Raw genomic sequence first — 19,463 nt, 5'->3', positions numbered from 1 at the left:
GGCACACGTCCGGCGGTAAATCATACCGATTCCGTATGAATGGACAGGGAGTGTATGAATGGATAGGGAGTGTATGAATAAATAAAGCAGAGATAATTCCAAATCTTAAAAGTAGAAAAAGGAGAAATGAATGAGTGGAAGATTCTAATAATAAATACCTAATACTCATTCAATTCTCCTTTTTCTACTTTTAAGATTTGGAATTATCTCTGCTTTATTTATTTATTTTTTGATTTTTGCATGTTTATATATTTTACATTTTTATTTAAACAGAAATTGTTGTATGTTTTTTGAGGTCTAGTAAAATTAACTACATACAGCTTAGACCGTTTTTTCATATACAGATTAAGAAATAAATTACTGTTTTATAAAGAAATGAGTCTATAATCACAATTATTTTTGGACGGGGTGTAAGGACCCATAATATACCGATGGACATCGGGATGAGAAAATGAATGTTCAAGGCGTATAATATATCCCATTCAAGGTGAGTACATGCATATTGTGTAAAATCTTGGATTGGGTAAATTGACCAGTAAAATGGAGGCTTGTTGTATTTATTACCCCATTTGCAACACTACGTGTGGGAGGAATTGAAGACCTCACCTCAAAGGCCAACGTTGCATTCTGCAACCACCGCAGGACCACGGTGAGCGGTAAGGGGGGGTTATTTAGGGTTTTCTACTTGCATCATGTTATTACATAACCCTTAAAGATTAGAACAAACTTACGCAGCCAGCAGCACTCTTTGTCATATGCTTTACTAAAATCAAATTTATATTGAGGTCAATAATGTAGGGATCATGAGGTTAATCTTTTCTTCAATGAAATCCATTGCTCTTGCTTATACAAATGATATCAGAATTTTAAGCACATTTACTCAGACACTCTAGCAGCTCCATTCTTAAAGCTATGCGGACATGCCAGCCCAGCGGGATAATCCTGATGTAACGAGATATGATTGGAGGCCGCAGGAAGTTCTGTACTGTAGATGACCGATCTGAGTTCCCATAAAAAACCTAGTGGGAAAAGTCATAGAAAGGTCACCTGCTTGATAAAACGTCTGCAAATGTCTTAATTATCAGTGGAAAAGCTGCATTTGTAGCTGTAACATGGCTTCATTGGCTGACCAAATCCTACGCAACATTGCGTGATTATGTTATTTGCATTAAGAATTGATACATACAGTACTGCAGTGTACTCACAGCTGAGTTACTTGCGGATATGTGAGAGGACCTTCCCAAGGGGGCACTAATTATTCTGTCAACATGTTTTCCAACATATTAAGTTCATCTGTTTTGTGTTGCACATATTCAATGCACAAACCAAGAAACATCTCTGTGTCATAATAAGATTATCTATATATACTGTATATAAAAGGAGATGTTTGTTTGTTTGTTTATTTGTTGGTAAGTATCGTCCACAGCTCTCAAGGTAAAGTTGCTAAATCTTACATAGTTATTTAGTATTGAAAAAGTAAGCTATTAGACCACATACTGACAGTGCGACAAATCTATATAATATTCATTGGTCTGTTTGTTTGTTGGTAAATACCGTCCACAGCTCTCAAGGTAAAGTTGCTAAATCTTATATAGTTAATTAGTATTGATAAAGTAAGCTATTAGACCACATAGTGACAAAGCGACAAATCTTATATATACAATTCATTGGTCTGTTTCTTTGGTTATGCATTCGGACACCACTGCACCGATTGGGACGAAACCAATGCGTGGTGGTACAGTTGGATCCTGCCCAGGTTTTAGGGGGGGTTAGGTCCCGGTTGGACCTCGCGTTGGTGTACGCTGGGCAGAACTTGACCTGGGAAGCATGTTCTGAGCCTTCCACTGGATGGATTTAGACGAAAAGTTTACAGAGGGGTGGCATTTTGTCTGGGATGCCTAACTGAGTGGTTGGGGTCCTTGTCAGACAGCACGGCGGAGTACGACAGGCAGAACTTTGACCCAGGGAGCCTGTTCTGGACCTTTCACTGGATGGATTTGGATGACATCACAATCCATGCAAGGCTGGCAAGAGCCGGATGAAGGGGGTGTGGTCTAATTGAGGGAGGTGTGACCACGCCCCCTTAAGAAGAAAAAAGGAAAAACATTGTTGCAGTGCCGCGAAGCAGCATTGTAGCTGGGGAGGGGGGGCACTGTGAGAGCATCAGCCCAGCGCATATCCATGAGAGGGGGGGCGCGATTAGGATGATCGCTCCCCCAAAGGCAGAGGAGACTGCTGCTCAGCAGCAAGCAGTCTCCCTTTGCAACCCAGCACACAGCAGAGTGTCTTGGGCTGCTCAACTGACAAGGAGGAGGGGGCGGCGTCGGACCAGGGCCCCCGCCGGGCCCCTCCAGCAAGCCTGGGCCCGGGTCATTAGTACCTGTTCCTTCCCCCTCTCAGCGCCCCTGAGTCCATGATCAGTGAGTGACAAGTAATCATGAGAAAATGGACAATTCAGTGAAACGGAAGGTGAGATAGCTCTGTTTGTAGATATAACAATGTAAAGGAGAGGCAGGAAATGAATATAATAGACACAAGGACATGTTTGTACAATGGATCAGGCACAAGTATAAACACAAGGATGCACTATATAATGGGTGCTCACTGCTCAATAGTTCTGTATGAAACAGCCACCTAACTTGTTTCTGTGATTAAACAGTGCAGTGGAGGTCAGATAAAGTATTATGGACTAAGGAAAGAGGTTTTTATCCAAGTTTGCAGAGGAAGGTATACAGTAAGTGATTGTGGGTTAGCCTAAGGAAATGATTAGTCATCCTGGAAGAAGCACAATTTAGGGAAAGCCTAAAACTTTGATGGGTAGAGTATAGATCAGGGGTGCCTTAGGTTTTTTGTACATCGGGGATGCAGATGTGAACTAGGAATGGGCCTGAGGTCAGCAAGTTGCCAAACATGTTTTTCCTATGCATGTATCCTTAGACCAGGCTTGAGTAATTGGTGTCAGGAAAGCAGACCACACAAAGAATGCTGCTGTGGTTTATGCAGATTCTGGTATGTTTATGTGGCTGTGACTTTATTACATACTTGCCTACCCTCCCGGAAGTCGTGGGAGGCTCTTGATTTTTTGAGTAAGCCCCTGCACCCCTGGAAGGGTAGGCACTTCTCCCATATTCTGCCCACCTCCTAGTGAAGTGGGCAGAATGGAGAGCATATTAGGGGGGATCGGCGGGTCCGTGCGTTGGGGGAGGGGCCTAATGATGCGGTCTATGAGAATTGTGTAATTTAGACCCTCCCCTATCTCAAATATCTGGTGTTCGTGGCAAATTCCAGTAAGGGGGCGGGGCTTAACTCCCCCTACCTGCTTCTCCTCCCAGGCTTCTCCCGGGGAGCCGAATGTATAAGTCAGCAGACAGAATTCACCAGACTCAGTTGTTTTAATACCCAGAAAATAAACACAGTAACTGGCACATAAGAGACAGTAGCTGGCACATATGCGCCAGCTACATGAGAGGAATTATTGGGCACACCAGAGGATGTCAATGCAATAGGAATTTCACACAAGCATAAATACCCATTCTAATGTGTGATTTAACAATAATAGTTCCTTGCTGGTCCCAGTGGATGAAATGGCTGCTACAAGACCTCAAAGGGATGCAAACTAATCATAGGTTCATAACTCCTTGGTGTAGCAATACCACCACTAATTACCTTTTGTGTGGAGCTGCAAAACCTCTGAGCACAGGCATTACGCTGGGGTATCTACAAATACGGGCTATAAAAATGTATGAGGGCAGGCTGGGCAAACTTAATGTAGCCTGGCGGACACAGGTAAGCAATGCAATGTCTCCCAAAGTGCTCCAGCATTAATAAAATAGTGAGGAAACTAAAGGCCCCCATACATCTGCGACTAATCACCGCGCTTCTGCGATCCTGCAATCCGACATCTCAGGATCAGTGAAATCAAACATGTTGGATTTCACCGATTTGCCAATCACTATCAAAATATGATCATGATTTGCAAATCTGTGAAACGCAACATGTATAATTTCACCGGTCCTCGGACGGATCGCGGCAAAATCGATGGCCACCAGTCGGCATTTCCGACCGGCGGATTGGTGTTTCCGATCCGATCGCAGGTTTGCGCAATCCTTCCGTAGGTGTATTTGGGCTTTTAGTCTAATGCAAGATGTGAGCTACACTTGGCACATATGGCTCAATTAGAATTTAATTATTTTAATTTATAAGATGTGATAAAGTGGGGTAGGAGCCGCGGAGGAAGCCCAAGATAAACTGCAACTATTTACTTGGAGGAGCAATATGTACATTAGTTGCAGAATACTGAGTAGAGTTAATATCTCTTAGCAGGCTGTTGGGAAAGATCATGGCACAGGGGGCGCTGTTTGGGCCTGTAAATTTTTTGTCTATTATCATTCTCATTTGTAGCTGTCTCTTCTTTTATCCCCAGCATCTCCTGGCCTTCCCTATCTCTTCCATGGCCCTTCCCCATGAGGCCATGGTCCTTTTTCGGGTGCGCATCTTATGTCCCTATTTAAAAAATAAGGGGGCGGGGGCGCCAATGCTCTTCCTGGCATAGGGCACCAAAAAGTCTAGTTAGGGCTCTGGGAAAGGTAGATTATCCTAGTTAGGTAAAAGAGAACATTTTGGGATTCTTACTCTGCTTTTTTCTGAAACCATCTCTTTAGCAACCATTTAGAAAAATACAGTGGTGCTTGAAAGTTTGTGAATGCTTCAGAATTTTCTATATTTCTGCTGAAACTTGGCCTAAAACTACCTCAGATTTTCACAGTTTCAAGTCCTAAAAGTAGATAAAGAGAACCAAATCAAACAAATGCGACAAGAAAATGAGACTTTTTTTATTGAGGAAAATGATCCAATATCACATATATCTGTGAGTGTCAAAACTATGTGAATCTTTGCTTTCAGTATCTGGTATGACCCCCCCTGTACAGCAATAACTGCTTCTAAAGGTTTCCGGTAATTGTTGATTAGTCCTGAACATCAGCTTGGAGGAATTTTACCCCATTCCTCCATACAAAACAGCGTCAACTCTGTTATGTTGGTGGGTTTACTCCCATGAACTGCTCGCTTCAGGTCCTTCCACAACATTTCAATTGGATTAAGGTCAGGATTTTGACTTGGCCATTCCAAAACTTTAAATGTATTCTTCTTTAATAATTCTTTGGTCGGATGACGGTAGTTGTCTTGCATGACCCACGTTCTTTTGAGATGCAGCTCATGGACAGATGTCCTCACATTTTTCTTTAGAATATTCTGGTATAATATAGCAAGTCGTCCTTGGCCAGATGCAGCAAAACAGGAAAAAACCATGATACCACCACCACCGTGTTTCATAGATGGTATGAGGTTTTAATGCTGGAATGCAGTGTTCTCCTTTCTCCAAACATAATGCTTCTCATTTAAACCAAAAAGCTCTATTTTGGACTCATCTATCCAGGTGATCTTTAGAAAACAGCTGACGGGCAGCAATGTTCTTTTTGGAGAGCAGTGGCTTTCTCCTTGCAGTCCTGCCATGCACACCATTGTTGTTCAGTGTCCTCTTGATGGTGGACTCATGAACATTAACATTAGCTAATGTGAGGAAGGCCTTCAGTTGCTTAGAGGTTACCTTGGGTTCCTTTGTGACCTTGCAAACACCCTGCTCTTGGCGTGATCTTTGTTGGTCGATCACTCCTGGGGAGGGTAATGTCTGGAATTTCATCCATTTGTACACAATCTGTCTGACTGTTGATTGGTGGAGTCCAAACTCTTAGAGATGGTTTTGTAACCTTTTGAAGCCTGATGAACATTAACAACTCTTCTTCTGAGGTCCTTAGAAATCGCCTTTGTTCATGGCATGATACACTTCCAAACATGTGTTGTGAACATCAGATTTTGATAGATCGATGTTCTTTTAAAAAGACAGGTTGTCCACTCACACCTGATTGTCATCCCATAGATTGAAAATACCTGACTCTAATTTCACCTTCAAAATATCTGCTAAGCCTAAAGTTCACTTACTTTTGACACTCACAGAAATGTGATATTGGATCATCTTCCTAAAAAAAAAAAATTATCTTGTCCAATTTTTTTGTCTCATTTGTTTGATTTGGTTCTCTTTATCTACTTTTAGGACTTGTGTGAAAATCTGAGGTAGTTTTAGGCCAAATTTCAGCAGAAATCTAGAAAGTTCACAAACTTTCAAGCACCACTGTATATATATATGATCAGTAATACCGTGTATATCGCTGTCAATTAATTACTGTAAGAAGCATCCTCCTCATATTTCTGTGACTTGTATAAGGGACTTAGGGGTATAATTACTAAAGTGCAGGTTTTTAGAAGTGGAGATGTTGCCCATAGCAACCAATCAGCTTCTACTTAACATTTATCTAGCACCTTCTATAAAATAATAGCTAGAATCTGATTGGTTGCTATGGGCAACACCACCACTACTAAAAATCCACACTTTAGTAAATATACCCCTTACAATTTATAGGATGACGTGACTCCTCTGATTTATAACCTGCAGAACACAAAATCCCATATATTTCCAACACAAATCTGTTACATCCCATGTTCCAAAAACAGACAGAGGGCTGTGTTTAATGCATGTGTAAACTCATGCGCATATGTTTCAGATGACTGAATTGTTTTCACAAATAAAAGGACAAATAGCAGGTTAAAATGTCGGGACACAGCCCTACTAACTAATTAGGCAATTGGAAGTTTACAATTAGCTTAAATAGTCCAATAGCTACGTCATTTTGGGGGTAAAAAATTTTTTTCCTGAAATTACTCCAAAATCCACTTTTTCGTTAGTTTAGGCACCCCAAATTTAATGACAATAATTTTTTCATTGAAAAATAAGTTTGTTTTTTTTTAGCCATTTATTTTTACAATTTTTCAAGGTGCCCTCAAAGTACCCCAAAATCACCTTTTTTTTCCTACTATTTTTTGCATTTTTCGTTTAATTCGTTTGAGATTAAACGAAAAAGTTTGCATTCCATAATTTTTTTTGCATTTTTAAAAAAAAAGCACTAATCAGCCATTTGACACCATTTAAAAACCTGCAGTACCTTCCTAATGCCCACAAACAGCCTTCTATACGGTCCTGCTTACGAAATTATCAGTTTTGGGGGGTCCAGGATGGTCTCCCCTCTTTTTTATGCACTTCTCTCACATCGCATTTGGCAGTCAGTTCGCAAACCTCCGCTGCGAGTACCGCAAATAGGCATTTTTAATTGGATTAGAGAATTCTCGGGAGTGCGCATTTTGTGCGAAGTGTGCGAGCTTCAAGAAACAAACTCGCTACTTGCAATTTGCACCTAATTGGATTGACCCCTTAGTGTCTTCAGCGTAGAATTACAGTTACCAAGTTAGTTTGTAGAGCTGCCTCATAGGCAAAGTGCACCTAAGTTACTTAAGGGGGAGATGTACTAAGCCTTGGAAAGCGATAAAGTGGAGAGAGATAAAGTACCAACCAATCAGCTCCTAACTGTCAGTTTACAGGCTGTGTTTGAAAAATTTATCACTCTCCAAGGCTTAGTACATCTCCCCCTTATTATGAAGCAATATAGTGAATGGATATAATTAATTATTTTCTTTCAGTGTGATGCTATGTTTGAAGAATTATTGTTAAGTGAATGTGAATTACAATTCTAAATTGTGTTTTGCATGATTTAATAACCTGGGCCAAAAAGGTGCCCACTACATCTCCCTGCTCTGATTTCCCCTGTTGTATTATTAGTTTTCTGTAGCACAGCATTGTGACATTACACTAATGAATATTTTCTGTAGTAAAAAAAAAGGAATAGAGTTTATTACTAACCCGATTGTTTCCAGTTTGATCTTTGTAGTAAACCCAATTTAAAGTTTCATCCACTCTGTACTGCACGCTGTATTTTGTCATCCACTCATCCGTGTCACATCTCCCCTGGGTCATAATCCCAGAAATCACTTTTAATTCTTTCAGATCTATCTGAAGCCACTGGCCGTTGTCCTGGAATTTGGATAGCCACGCGCAGCTTTATTCAGAAGAGAGAACACAACATTGAACTGATTAGCAGATGTCTGTGAGGGGGCATTTTTGACTCAAGTTTTCATTTTTTCATGGTACAGTATGTAACTATATCAGACCACTATTTAAAAAAATATGCAGAAGCCTATACATAATTTTCAGCGTTTATTGCACGTTTCACTTCGCTGTAGTTATATGAAAACTCCTGCCGGGATAAACCATGCGATAAAGGCATGGCCCAGCGAGCAGAAAACTGCAGTGACTTTATTTGCCATCTTTCGCTACTGCAAAAATCTGCAATGGAAACGGTATGTATGACCACCGGAAGTGAGGCCGGTGGTTGAAATCCCGACGCCGGCAGCCCGATGGGTGAAGATCCCGACAGCAGAGTTAAGTTGGCTATCCCTACCCCTCCCCCCAACCCTAACCCGCCATTAGGAGTGACTAAATCTAACCACCCCCCTCCCTGCACCCTAAATCCTTCCCTCCTGGGGGGGGGGAACCTGACCCTCCCAGGGAGTCCCAAAACCTAAGCCCCCCCTACCATGACTAAGAGGTCCCGTTCGGTATACCAGGCGTCGGGATTTCGGCGGGTGGATAATGATAGGCGTCGGGATTTCAATGCTTATCATTAGTCCCATCCCTGGATTTGACAGTCGGGAAATGCCGACCGCCGGCTTCCTGACTACATACCGTCTGCAACATAAGTCTGTGCACATGGGCAGAGCGGGTCCCCAACGAAGAAAGCAGGAAGAGAAATGTCTCTTCTTTACTTTTCTCCTGTGCCAGGAGACATAACGCTATCTCTGGATGGTATTATGTTTTTGAAAGAAGCATCGCTTCTCAGCTATATAGATAGCATTTGAACACAGTCCTCAAACCTATGGTGGCTGCACAAACAAATCTCTATACCAGAGTTTCCCTAAATCATTCCTCAGAGAGCACTAACACTGTGCATGGTTTCAGCCTAACAGTACATGTTTTCCAGGTCTCCTCACTCCACCTGTGGATCTTTTAAAATGTGTCAGACAGTAATGAATGCACATGTACACCAACTAGGAACTAGGAAGAAAAAATATTTCTGTATGTTTTAGACTTTCTCCAGCTAAAATGCAGCTAAAATGCTGGAGACTTTCAGAAATCTCTGGAGATATGGAACAGGGGCAGACTGGGGTAGAAAAGCACATGTTAAGTACAGGATGTAGTTATGAGAGCCGCCGGTCTCAATCCCGACAACGGAATCCCGGCAAGGGATTTAACATAGGTGTTGAAATAGCGACGCCTATGTTAATCCTGATGCCGGATCGTCGAAGGAAGCCAGCCCGGATGAAGGTAAGTCCGGGGCGCCCTTAGCATTAGCCGTGGGGGAGGAGGGTTAGGATTAGGGAGTCTAGCGGGGCTAGGGTTAGGTTTGGGGGGGTGAGATAAGTGTTAGACACCCCTGGGGGGATGGTTAGGGTTAGGCCCTCCCTGGGAGAGATTAGGGTTAGGCTGTCAGGATTTGAACCGGCGGCTACCGCCAATATTTCAATCTCATTCCATTAAGTACAAGGCATGAACATGTAATTGTGACATTATATGTGGTCGCATCCCCCGTTATGTTAATACCTGCATTGTTTCTTGTGGGTGCTGGAGGACTGTTGGGTTGATACGCAATGAGGATGATGAATCTAAGCCAGAGGTTCCCATACTTGGTCCTCAAGGCACCGTGATGCTGGCTACACACTATACAGATATATCTGCAGATGATGGTCACTCATACACACTGAATGGCCATCAACTGGGGGGCGGGGTGGGGCGGGGGCGTGTCTGCAGACCGCCCGTACACACTTGCCGATGGACAGATATGTCTGCAGCCATATCTGTCCATCGGCTGTGCAGCACAACAAATGCGATATGTCTGTGAACGACGTAGTTCACAGACATATAGTGGGTACACATTGGTCGATGGGCAGCAGATATATTGGCCAATCAATTGATCGGCCAATATATCTGTCAGTGTGTACCCAGCTTAACAGTCCAGGTTTTAAGGGTATCCATGCTTAACCACAGGTGGCTTAATTAGAATCTCAGTCAATTTGATTTAACCACCTGTACTCAACCATGGATATCTCTAAAACCTTAACTATTGGGGGGGGGCCTTGACGACCGCATTTGGGAACATCTGAACGCAGAACTATCTTGCAGCTTCTGATTAGATGATTGCATATTGATTGCATAATGACATAATAAATAGTATTTATATCATTTGCATTGCAGCTATATTATATCAAGGTGTGGCCATCTATTTGCATTACTCAACATTTCTATTTTCGCTATTGTAAGAAAGAAGATTCTCATTTGATTTTGTAAGGAGTGAACAGCAGATGTAGAAGTGCTTGTATTAATTATCTTTTGTATAAAATGCAGCTTTCGCATTTGTTGATGATTGTCAAGATAATATTACCTCTTGTAAATGACCTTTATTACATTATTGTATTGAGTAAAGATGGCGTTGCCCACCTCATCCAAGCCCTAGAATGTATCGCATTCTGGGGCTTGGTGCTTATGAGAAATGTGGTCAAACCCCCGAAAATGTCATTTTCCGGGGTTTGACCGCATTTCTGACGTTGGTGTACCCCGCCCATTGTGTATGGTGATCACATATGTCTATGGTTGGGTTGCCTATTGGTATAAGCTCCAGAAAGTTACGCTTTCCAAAGCTTGATACATATGGGGAATGTGGTCATACCGCATTTTAGTGTTAGTACAACCCGCCCTAAGAGAGGTGGAAATGGAACTGAATAGAACCAGTTTGTTACATACAGACTTAGCTTTCCAGAGGGCACAGGGGAAAGAGAGGGAGTGACAAAAGGGAACGGGGATCAGGTTGTCTGGAATGATAATGCAGTGTTCAGGAGCATGACTGTGCAAGTGAGAGGGGAAGAGTATTGTATAGGATGGGGTGCAGGAGCGGAGTCAGGGTGTTGAGACTCAAGAGGGAAAAGAAGGAGGTAATCAAGGGACTTGGAAAGGAGGTGAGCAGGGAAGTGGATTGGATCATAGGCAGGGGGTGAGCCAGGGGTTTTGTGGTGGGGAAAGGCATGAGACGGAGCAAGGGAGTGAGTGAGCAGTGCATGCATCTAAATGTGTACATCTTTCCTTCCTGATGTCCAGAGCACATATGTACCCAATGCTACATGAGCCTTTTTTGTTACAGTTGCCATTACCACACTGTGAAACATTTGTTATGATGATATCAGAGATCCTGGGCTCTATTTATTAACATCATTTTTTACTAAAATAAAGTGAAAAATGCTGTTTTCACACCCTTTTCACATTATTTTAGTATCACCTATAGTTATTACAGGGCAATTGGAGTAGAATTCGTAAACTTCTACTCCAACCCCTAAGTATCACTTATTTTTAGTAATCAGATCGCATTTCCCATAATTGTAATGGGAAATGTGATCCGACCAAAGTTACTAAAAATAAATTGTAAAAAAATATCGGGGAAAGCCCTGGAGGTGGCGTTATCCAGGGTCTCCCCCGGTTACCGGGCTCCTACTCTGCTCTAATGGGGAGAGCAGAGCCGAGAGTCGGTCCCAGTAATCAGCTGTGTGGTCTGAACAGACCGCAAGCTGATTACTGTAAAAAAAAAGAAAAAAAAAATGTCAAAAATATTTTTTACTTACCTGACTCCAGGGACCGGTGATCGGGCCTCCGGTGATGTCTCCCCTCCGGTCAGCTGGTCTCCCATAGTGCACTGCGGCCCAGTCATCAGGTGATCGGGTCCCAGTGCACTATGGGAGATCACCTGATCGGAGGCATGGAGGACATCACCGGAGGCCCGGATCATGCAGGTAAGTGTAATTAAGGGAGAGAGGGGGTTGCGGGGGGGAGGGGGGTCGCAGGGGGTCCACAATCATGGGGGAGATTAGCGCCGCGGGGGGTAGCAGCAGCAGCCGGTCAGCGCATGTGCGGGCACTTTGCCACTGTATTTTTTGCGAAAATACCGTGACTAGTATGCGGAGGGGATTCGCACGCACAGAGCTTTATCGCAAGCTCTGTCCCTGCAAGGGATTTGTAGTAAATCCCTGTGATATTGTCTGAATTCGCAATGCGAATTCAGGGGGTCATTCAGACGCGCTTGCAAGCGCAGGACGCTCGCAAGCGGGTCGATGTTGCCCCACTGCGCATGCGCACGACGGAGGGAGCTCCGTCGTGCGCATGCGCGAGACCCGGATAGCGACGGCCTCTCCGTCGCTCCGGGTCTCGCACAAAAGGGGGCGTGCTGTCGATGTTGATTGACAGCACGCCCCCTTTGGTGGGCGTGCCGGGGGCGTGGCTGCCAGATGGAGGCGTTCCCATGGGAACGCCTACCATCTGAAGCCGGCCCCACTGACATCACTAGTGATGTCAGTGGGAGTGATTTTGGCTCTGATAGAGCCAAAATCACTCCAGGGCTTGTGGCAGCGAGACCCTACTGCAGGGTCTCCGTCGCAAGCCCGATGGTCGCGATGGTCTTGACCATCGCGACCATCATCATGGACGCTCGCAGAAGCTGTGGGTGGTAACCCACAGCTTTGCGAGCGTCCATAAGGCCGCTCCATTTTCATGTAGGAGGGCCCTGATTCAGAGCGAGCGCTCTGGTCCGAGCGTCCGGCTCTGAATCAGGCCCTCAGTCAATAATATCACACTATAATCTGCATTCAATATGCGGATTGTAGTAAATAGAGCCCCTTGTGAGTTGATTGCATTCTTACTAGGGATGAGCAGGTTCGGATTTCTGAAATCCGAACCCCCCGAGCTCCCCCGATCCGACTCGTATCCGAGTCAGGCTCGACTTTTCCCGCCTGACTCGGAACTGAAATCAAGGCAAAACGTCATCATCCTGCCTTCCGGATCTCGCGGGTTTTGGATCCCATAAAAGGTCCCCACGTCAGTGCCATTTCTCACTCCGGCTGTGGACAGTGAAGAGGGAGGGTGGGAGCTAGGGCTGGCTGGGCTGTGTTGTGCTGCTGTTGTCCATAGGCGCTGTGACCACTCAGTCCATAGGGGCTGACTGGGCTGTGTTGTGCTGCTGTTGTCCATAGGGGCTAGCTGGGCTGTATTGTGCTGCTGTCATAGGGGCTGGCTGGGCTGTGTTGTGCAGTCAGTTGTCCATAGGGGCCACTCCAAAGTCTATAGGGGCTGGCTGGACTGTGTTGTGCAGTGACCTATAAAGGCTGTAGTCCTAGAGAGGTGCTGTAGTGTTGTCCAGAGAGTGATCTGTGCATCAGGGGTGCTCCCCCAAAGTGCACTCCAAAAAAATAAATATATATTTTTTTGTGTTTGTGAATTGTGTGCGCAGTAGCCGCACGTACATCAACAAAGTAGCGTCAAGCGTGCGCCTGTGTCATAAGTGAAGGGCCGGCTGGCTTGACCGTTAAAGGGTGCTGTAACCCCCAAAGTGTACTCCAAACAAAATAAAAAAATATTTTTTGTGTTTGTGAATTGTGTGCGCAGTAGCTGCACGTGCAACAACAAAGTAGCGCCAGGCATGCGCCTGTGTCCCATAAGTAAAGGGCCGGCTGGCTCATCTGTTAAAGGGTGCTGTAACCCCCAAAGTGCACTCCAAAAAAAATAAAAAAATATATTTTTTTGTGTTTGCGAATTGTGTGCACAGTAGCCGCACGTGCATCAACAAAGTAGCATCAAGCGTGCGCCAGTGTCATAAGAGAAGGGCCGGCTGGCTTGACCGTTAAAGGGTGTTGTAACCCCCAAAGTGCACTCCAAACAAAATAAAAAAATGTTTTCTGTGTTTGTGAATTGTGTGCACTGTGGCTGCACGTGCATCAACAAAGGAGCAGCGCCAAGCGTGCGCCTGTGTCCCATAAGTAAAGGGCCAGCTGGCTTGTCCGTTAAAGGGTGCTGTAACCCCCAAAGTGCACTCCAAAAAAAAAATATTTTTTTTGTTTGTGAATTGTGCGCGCAGTAGCCGCACGTGCAAGTAGTGCCAAACTACTCAAAAAAATATTTTTTTTTTCTGTGTTTGTGTATTGTGTGCACTGTACGTGCATCCTCAAAGCAGCAGTGCCAAGCGTGCGTCTGTCTGTTAAAGGGTGGTGTAACCCCCAAAGTGCACTCCAACAAAAATAAAACATTTTCTTCTATGTTTGTGAATTGTCTGCACTGCACGTGCATCCTCAAAGCAGCAGCGCCAAGCGTGTGTCTGTCTGTTAAAGGGTGGTGTAACCCTCAAAGTGCGCTCCACAAAAAATAAAAATAAAAATTTCTCTCTTTGTGAATTGTGTGCACTGTAGCTGCACGTGCATCAACAAAGGAGCAGCGCCAAGCGTGCGCCTGTGTCCCATAAGTAAAGAGTCGGCTGGCTCATTTCTTAAAGGGTGGTGTAACCCACAAAGTGCACTAGTCTCCAACAAAAATAAAAAATTATTTTCTGTGTTTGTGTGTGCCTTAGCTGCACGTATATATATCAATATAACATAAATGGAGGACCAAACTTTCTCCGATAAAAATAAAATAGGGAAAGATCAAGAACCACTTCCTCCTAGTGCTGAAGCTGCTGCCACTAGTCATGACATAGACAATAACATGCCATCAACATCATCTGCCAAGGCCGATGCCCAATGTCTTAGTAGAGGGCATATACAATCCCAAATGACAAAGTTCAGGAAAATTACCTTAAAAAAAACATTTAAATCATCTGAGGAGAAACGTAAACTTGCCAATATGCCATTTACGACACGGAGTGGCAAGGAACGACTAAGGTCTTTCCCTATGTTCATGACTAGTGGTTCAGCTTCACATGACGATGAAAGCCCTCCTCCCGCTAAAAAAATCAAACAAGTTAAACTGGCAAAAGCACAGCGAAGAACTGTGCGTTCTAAGAAGATATCACAAATCCCCAAGGAGAGTCCAAGTGTGGTGGCGGTTGCGATGCCTGACCTTCCCAGCACTGGATGGGAAGAGGTGGCTCTTTCCACCATTTGCATGCCACCTGCAAGTGCTGAAAGGAGCACCCACAGTCCACTTGCTGATATGCAAATTGAAGATGTCACTGTTGAAGTACAACAGGATGAGGATACTGGTGTAGCTGGCTCTGAGGAGGAAATTGGAGAGGAGGATTATGATGGTGATGTGGTTTGTTTAAATCAGGTCCTGGGGGAGACAGTTGTTTTCCGTGGGATGAAAAAGCCCATCACGGTCATGCCTGGGCAGAAGACCAAACATTCCACCTCTTTGGTCTAGCAATATTTATATCCAAATCTGGACAACAACTGTCTTGCCATATGTACCATATGTAAAGGTGAAATAAGTAGGGGTAGGGATGTTAACCACCTAGGAACATCCCTCCCTTATACGTCACCTGCAGCGCACCTGCAGACCGTAAGCAGTCCAGGGACACCTAAATTCCTTTGTCCTGTTGTATCCAAGCACCTGCAAACCACACCGTCAGCTCCCTCCTCGTCAATTTCCTCCTTAGTCAGGATCGGAAGTAGTCCTGCAGGCCATGTCACTGGCATGACTGACTCTCCTATCCGGGATTCCTCTGGAGGATCCTGCATTGCTACGCCTACTGCTGCATCTGTTGCTGCTGGGAGTCGTTCATCATCCCAGAGAGGAAGTAGGAACACCACTACTTTTACTAAACAATTGACTCTCCAACAGTCCTTTGCGAGGAGGATGAAGTACGACAGCAGTCATCCTGAAGCAAAACGTATAACTGAGGCCTTGACTGCTATGTTGGTGTTAGACGTGCATCCGGTATCCGCCATTAGTGCAGTGGGATCTAGACAATTGATGGAGGTAGTGTGTCTCCGGTTCCAAATCCCGTCTAGATTCCACTTCACTAGGCAGGCGATACCGAGACTGTACAGAAACGTCAGAAAAAGTGTCCTCAGTGTCCTGAAAAATGCAGTTGTACCAAATGTCCACTTAACCACGGACATGTGGACAAGTGGAACAGGGCAGACTAAGGACTATATGACTGTGACAGCCCACTGGGTAGATGTATCACCTTACGCAGCAACAGCAGCAGCTTCACCAGTAGCAGCATCTCAGAAACGCCAGCTCGTTCCAAGGCAGGCTACGCTGTGTATCACCGGTTTCAGTAAGAGGCACACCGCCGACAACCTCTTAGAGAAACTGAGGGAAATCATTGCCCAGTGGCTTACCCCACTTAGACTCTCCTGGGGATTTGTGATATCTGACAACGCCACCAATATTGTGTGGGCATTATGTCTGGGCAAATTCCAGCAAGTCCCATGTTTTGCTCACGCAATAAATTTGGTGGTGCAGAATTTTCTGAAAAGCGACAGGGGCGTGTAGGAGACGCTTTGGGTGGCCCAAAAAATTTCTGCCCACTTTCGCCATTCAGCGACTGCGTGCCGAAGACTGGAGCACCAGCAAACACTCTTGAACCTGCCCCGCCATCACCTGAAGCAAGAGGTTGTGACGCGGTGGAACTCAACCCTCTATATGCTTCAGAGGATGGAGGAGCAGCAAAAGGCCATTCAAGCCTATACATCCACCTATGAAATAGGCAAAGGAGGGGGTATGCACCTGACTCAAGCGCAGTGGAGAATGATTTCTGTGTTGTGCAAGGTTCTTCAGCCCTTCGAACTTGCCACACGAGAAGTCAGTTCAGACACTGCCAGCTTGAGTCAGGTCATCCCCCTCATCAGGCTTTTGCAGAAGCAACTGGAGAAAGTGAAGGAGGAGCTAAAACGGAGCGGCATGTGGGACTTGTGGATGAAGTCCTTCATTTGCTTTGCCAGGATTCCATGGTGGTCAATCTGTTGAAATCAGACCACTACATTTTGGCCACCGTGCTCGATCCTAGGTTTAAAGCCTATGTGGTGTCTCTCTTTCCGGCCGACACAAGCCTGCAGAGGTGCAAAGACCTGCTGGTGAAAACACTGTCAGCTGAAGCGGAACGTGACACGTCAACAGCTCCTTCTTCATTTTCTTCCGCAACTGGGGCTGCCAGGAAAAATCTTAGGTATCCTAAGCAACCCGCTGGCGGTGATGCAGGGCAGGCAGGACAAAGTTTGGACATCTGGTTCGGATTGAAGGACCTGGCAACAATTTATGACATGTCTACTGTCACTGCATATGATACTGTCACCATTGACAGAATGGTGGAGGATTACATCTGTGACAGCATCCAAGTAGGCATGTCAGACAGTCCGTACCTGTACTGGCAGGAAAAAGAGGCAATTTGGAGGCCCCTGTACAAACTGGCTCTATTTTACCTGAGTTGCCCCCCCTCCAGTGTGTACTCTGATAGAGTGTTTAGTGCAGCCGGGAACCTTGTCAGCGAAAGGCGTAGGAGGTTGCTTCCAGAAAATATGGAGAAGATGATGTTCATAAAAATGAATTATCAACTCCTCCAGGGAGACCAGCCTCCAGAACGTACAGAGGGACCTGTGGTGGTGGATTCCAGCAGGAACGAATTAATACTCTGTGAGGATGAGGATGTGCACAACACTGAAGAGGGTGAGGAATCGATGGATGAGGAGGATGAGGACGACATCTTGCCTCCGTAGAGCCAGTTTGTGCAGGGACAGATTAATTGCCAGTTTGTTTTGTGGGGGCCCAAACGAGCCAATCATTTCAGCCACAGTCGTGTGGCAGACCCTAGCGCTGAAATGATTGGTTTGTTAAAGTGTGCATGTCCTGTTTATACAACATAAGGGTGGGTGGGAGGGCCCAAGGACAATTCCATCTTGCATCTCTTTTTTTTCTTTGCATTATGTACTGTTTGGGGCCTAGTTTTTCAAACTGCCATCCTGTCTGCCACTGCAGTGTCACTCCTAGATGGGCCACGTGTTTGTGCCGCCCACTCGTGTCGCTTAGCATAGTCATCCAGCTACCTCTGTGCAACCTTTTGGACATAAAAACACTATTGTGAGGTGTGAAGTGTTCAGAATAGACTGGAAATGAGTGGAAATTAAGGTTATTGAGGTTAATGATAGCATAGGAGTAGAAAAACACACAAATTCTGTGATTTTAGCTGTTTTAATGCTTTTAAGAAAAAACAGATCCAAAACACAAAACCCAGAAACCAAAACACGGAAGGGTGGTTTTGGCAAAACCAATCCAGATCCAAAACACGAAGAAAGATCCAAAACCAAAACACAAAACACGAAAAGTGGCCGGCGAAAACCTCTAATTCTTACTAGTTAATCCAACGTCATATCAGCTTTATTTGCATTATTTCCAAACTTTCAGGTTCCCACAACTAACAATAGCCCATGTTATTTCTATTTCACATGATCACAACATGCCTTTGAATGCACTTACTTACCCAAATCCTTGGGAGTTGAGCCGTGCTTTGTTTGGTGTCCAGGAAGAATACCAACCTGTGTACTGATCTTGGTTTGAACAACTAAGTTGGTCAGCAGTGACAGCACCCGATTCAAATCCCATTGGTTTATGGTATGGACATTCTGAAAAACAAGTAATATATGTGTACTAAATGGCATTTGTACTGTTTGTGGAAGAAGAGATATTTTTACTATTTAAGGATTGAACATGGCTAAGTGTGTGAGCTTATTTCAAATCTAAATTAATGAGCATATCCTTGGCTGGCCTGGGACTAGACAGCAGATACAAGTTAACTGGAGCAATTCAACATTGTTCCAAGGCGAAGCAATTGCCATGTGTATGGTGCATTTTATTTCTCTCCTCTTAAGTCATTCTTATTTCTAGATGGTTGAATATTATACCTCAGCTACCTGCCTGCACCTTCTACTCCAGTTGTCTAACCCATTGCTTTCCTGATGCCTCATAACTCCTGCCACCAGCATCCTGTTTTTCCTCTCATCAGCATATCTTGATTCTGTAGGAGTAAGGGAGCCTTGGGGAGGATCCTGTGTATCATTGTGCATTATTATCTCCATCGCCCTGAGTGCTGCCCCACACATATGCTATCTATCTATCTATCTATCTATCTATCTATCTATCTAGTCAATTTAGACATAAATTAGCAACACCTGTTACAATAAACACAAATGAGACCCCTGTTGTAGGAGGCTACACATGACTGATGATTCTGGAGGAGCATTATGAGTATGTCTTTTCAGCATAATACTCATGGCACCTAAACCATTTAATTATTGGGGAGGAGGCAGAAGTGGAATATGCATACAGGAGCACTGAGAGGGGGGGTTCTGTTTACCTGGATCTGGGTCTGTTGGAGGGGCCCAACTGGTGTCCCTGGGCCAGCTGTTGAGGTGGACATATGTTCCCCTTTGCATTGTGCTGCATCACGCATATTTTTTTTCTCTAATCGAAAGGGGGCTTGGCCATGCCTCTTGAATTTAGCCACATACCCGAGCACCCTGGCCCCGTTGATCTGTAAATGGCCCTGTATACACATGCTATAGTTTCCAGTTCAAAATGTAGTTACACCTTTGCTTCTACTGTTGTCATAGTCCGTGGAATACTGGAATGCCATAGTTGGTGTATGCCTTTGCAA

The 19,463-nt window shown here is 44.6% G+C and overlaps 1 protein-coding gene across 1 annotated transcript in view; it reads right to left on the bottom strand.

The window, feature by feature from the left end:
• Positions 1 to 745: 745 nt before the first annotated feature.
• The window catches only part of RS1 (retinoschisin 1), a 46,450-nt gene continuing 27,732 nt past the window's right edge, over positions 746 to 19,463 (bottom strand). Inside the window, exons 5-7 of the mRNA XM_088451637.1 lie at positions 18,291 to 18,432; positions 7,808 to 8,003; positions 746 to 1,019 (exon numbers count right to left, since the gene is read on the bottom strand). Coding sequence (XP_088307763.1) covers positions 867 to 1,019; positions 7,808 to 8,003; positions 18,291 to 18,432 — 491 coding nt within the window. The 3' untranslated portion in view covers positions 746 to 866. The remainder of the gene's footprint in view (positions 1,020 to 7,807; positions 8,004 to 18,290; positions 18,433 to 19,463) is intronic.

Source organism: Taudactylus pleione, unplaced genomic scaffold (genome assembly GCF_031769625.1).
Source record: "Taudactylus pleione unplaced genomic scaffold, aTauple2 ptg000026l, whole genome shotgun sequence".
NCBI lineage: Eukaryota > Metazoa > Chordata > Amphibia > Anura > Myobatrachidae > Taudactylus > Taudactylus pleione.
Note: the sequence above shows the minus strand (reverse complement) of the source record. Positions and strands in the feature narration are given on the sequence as shown.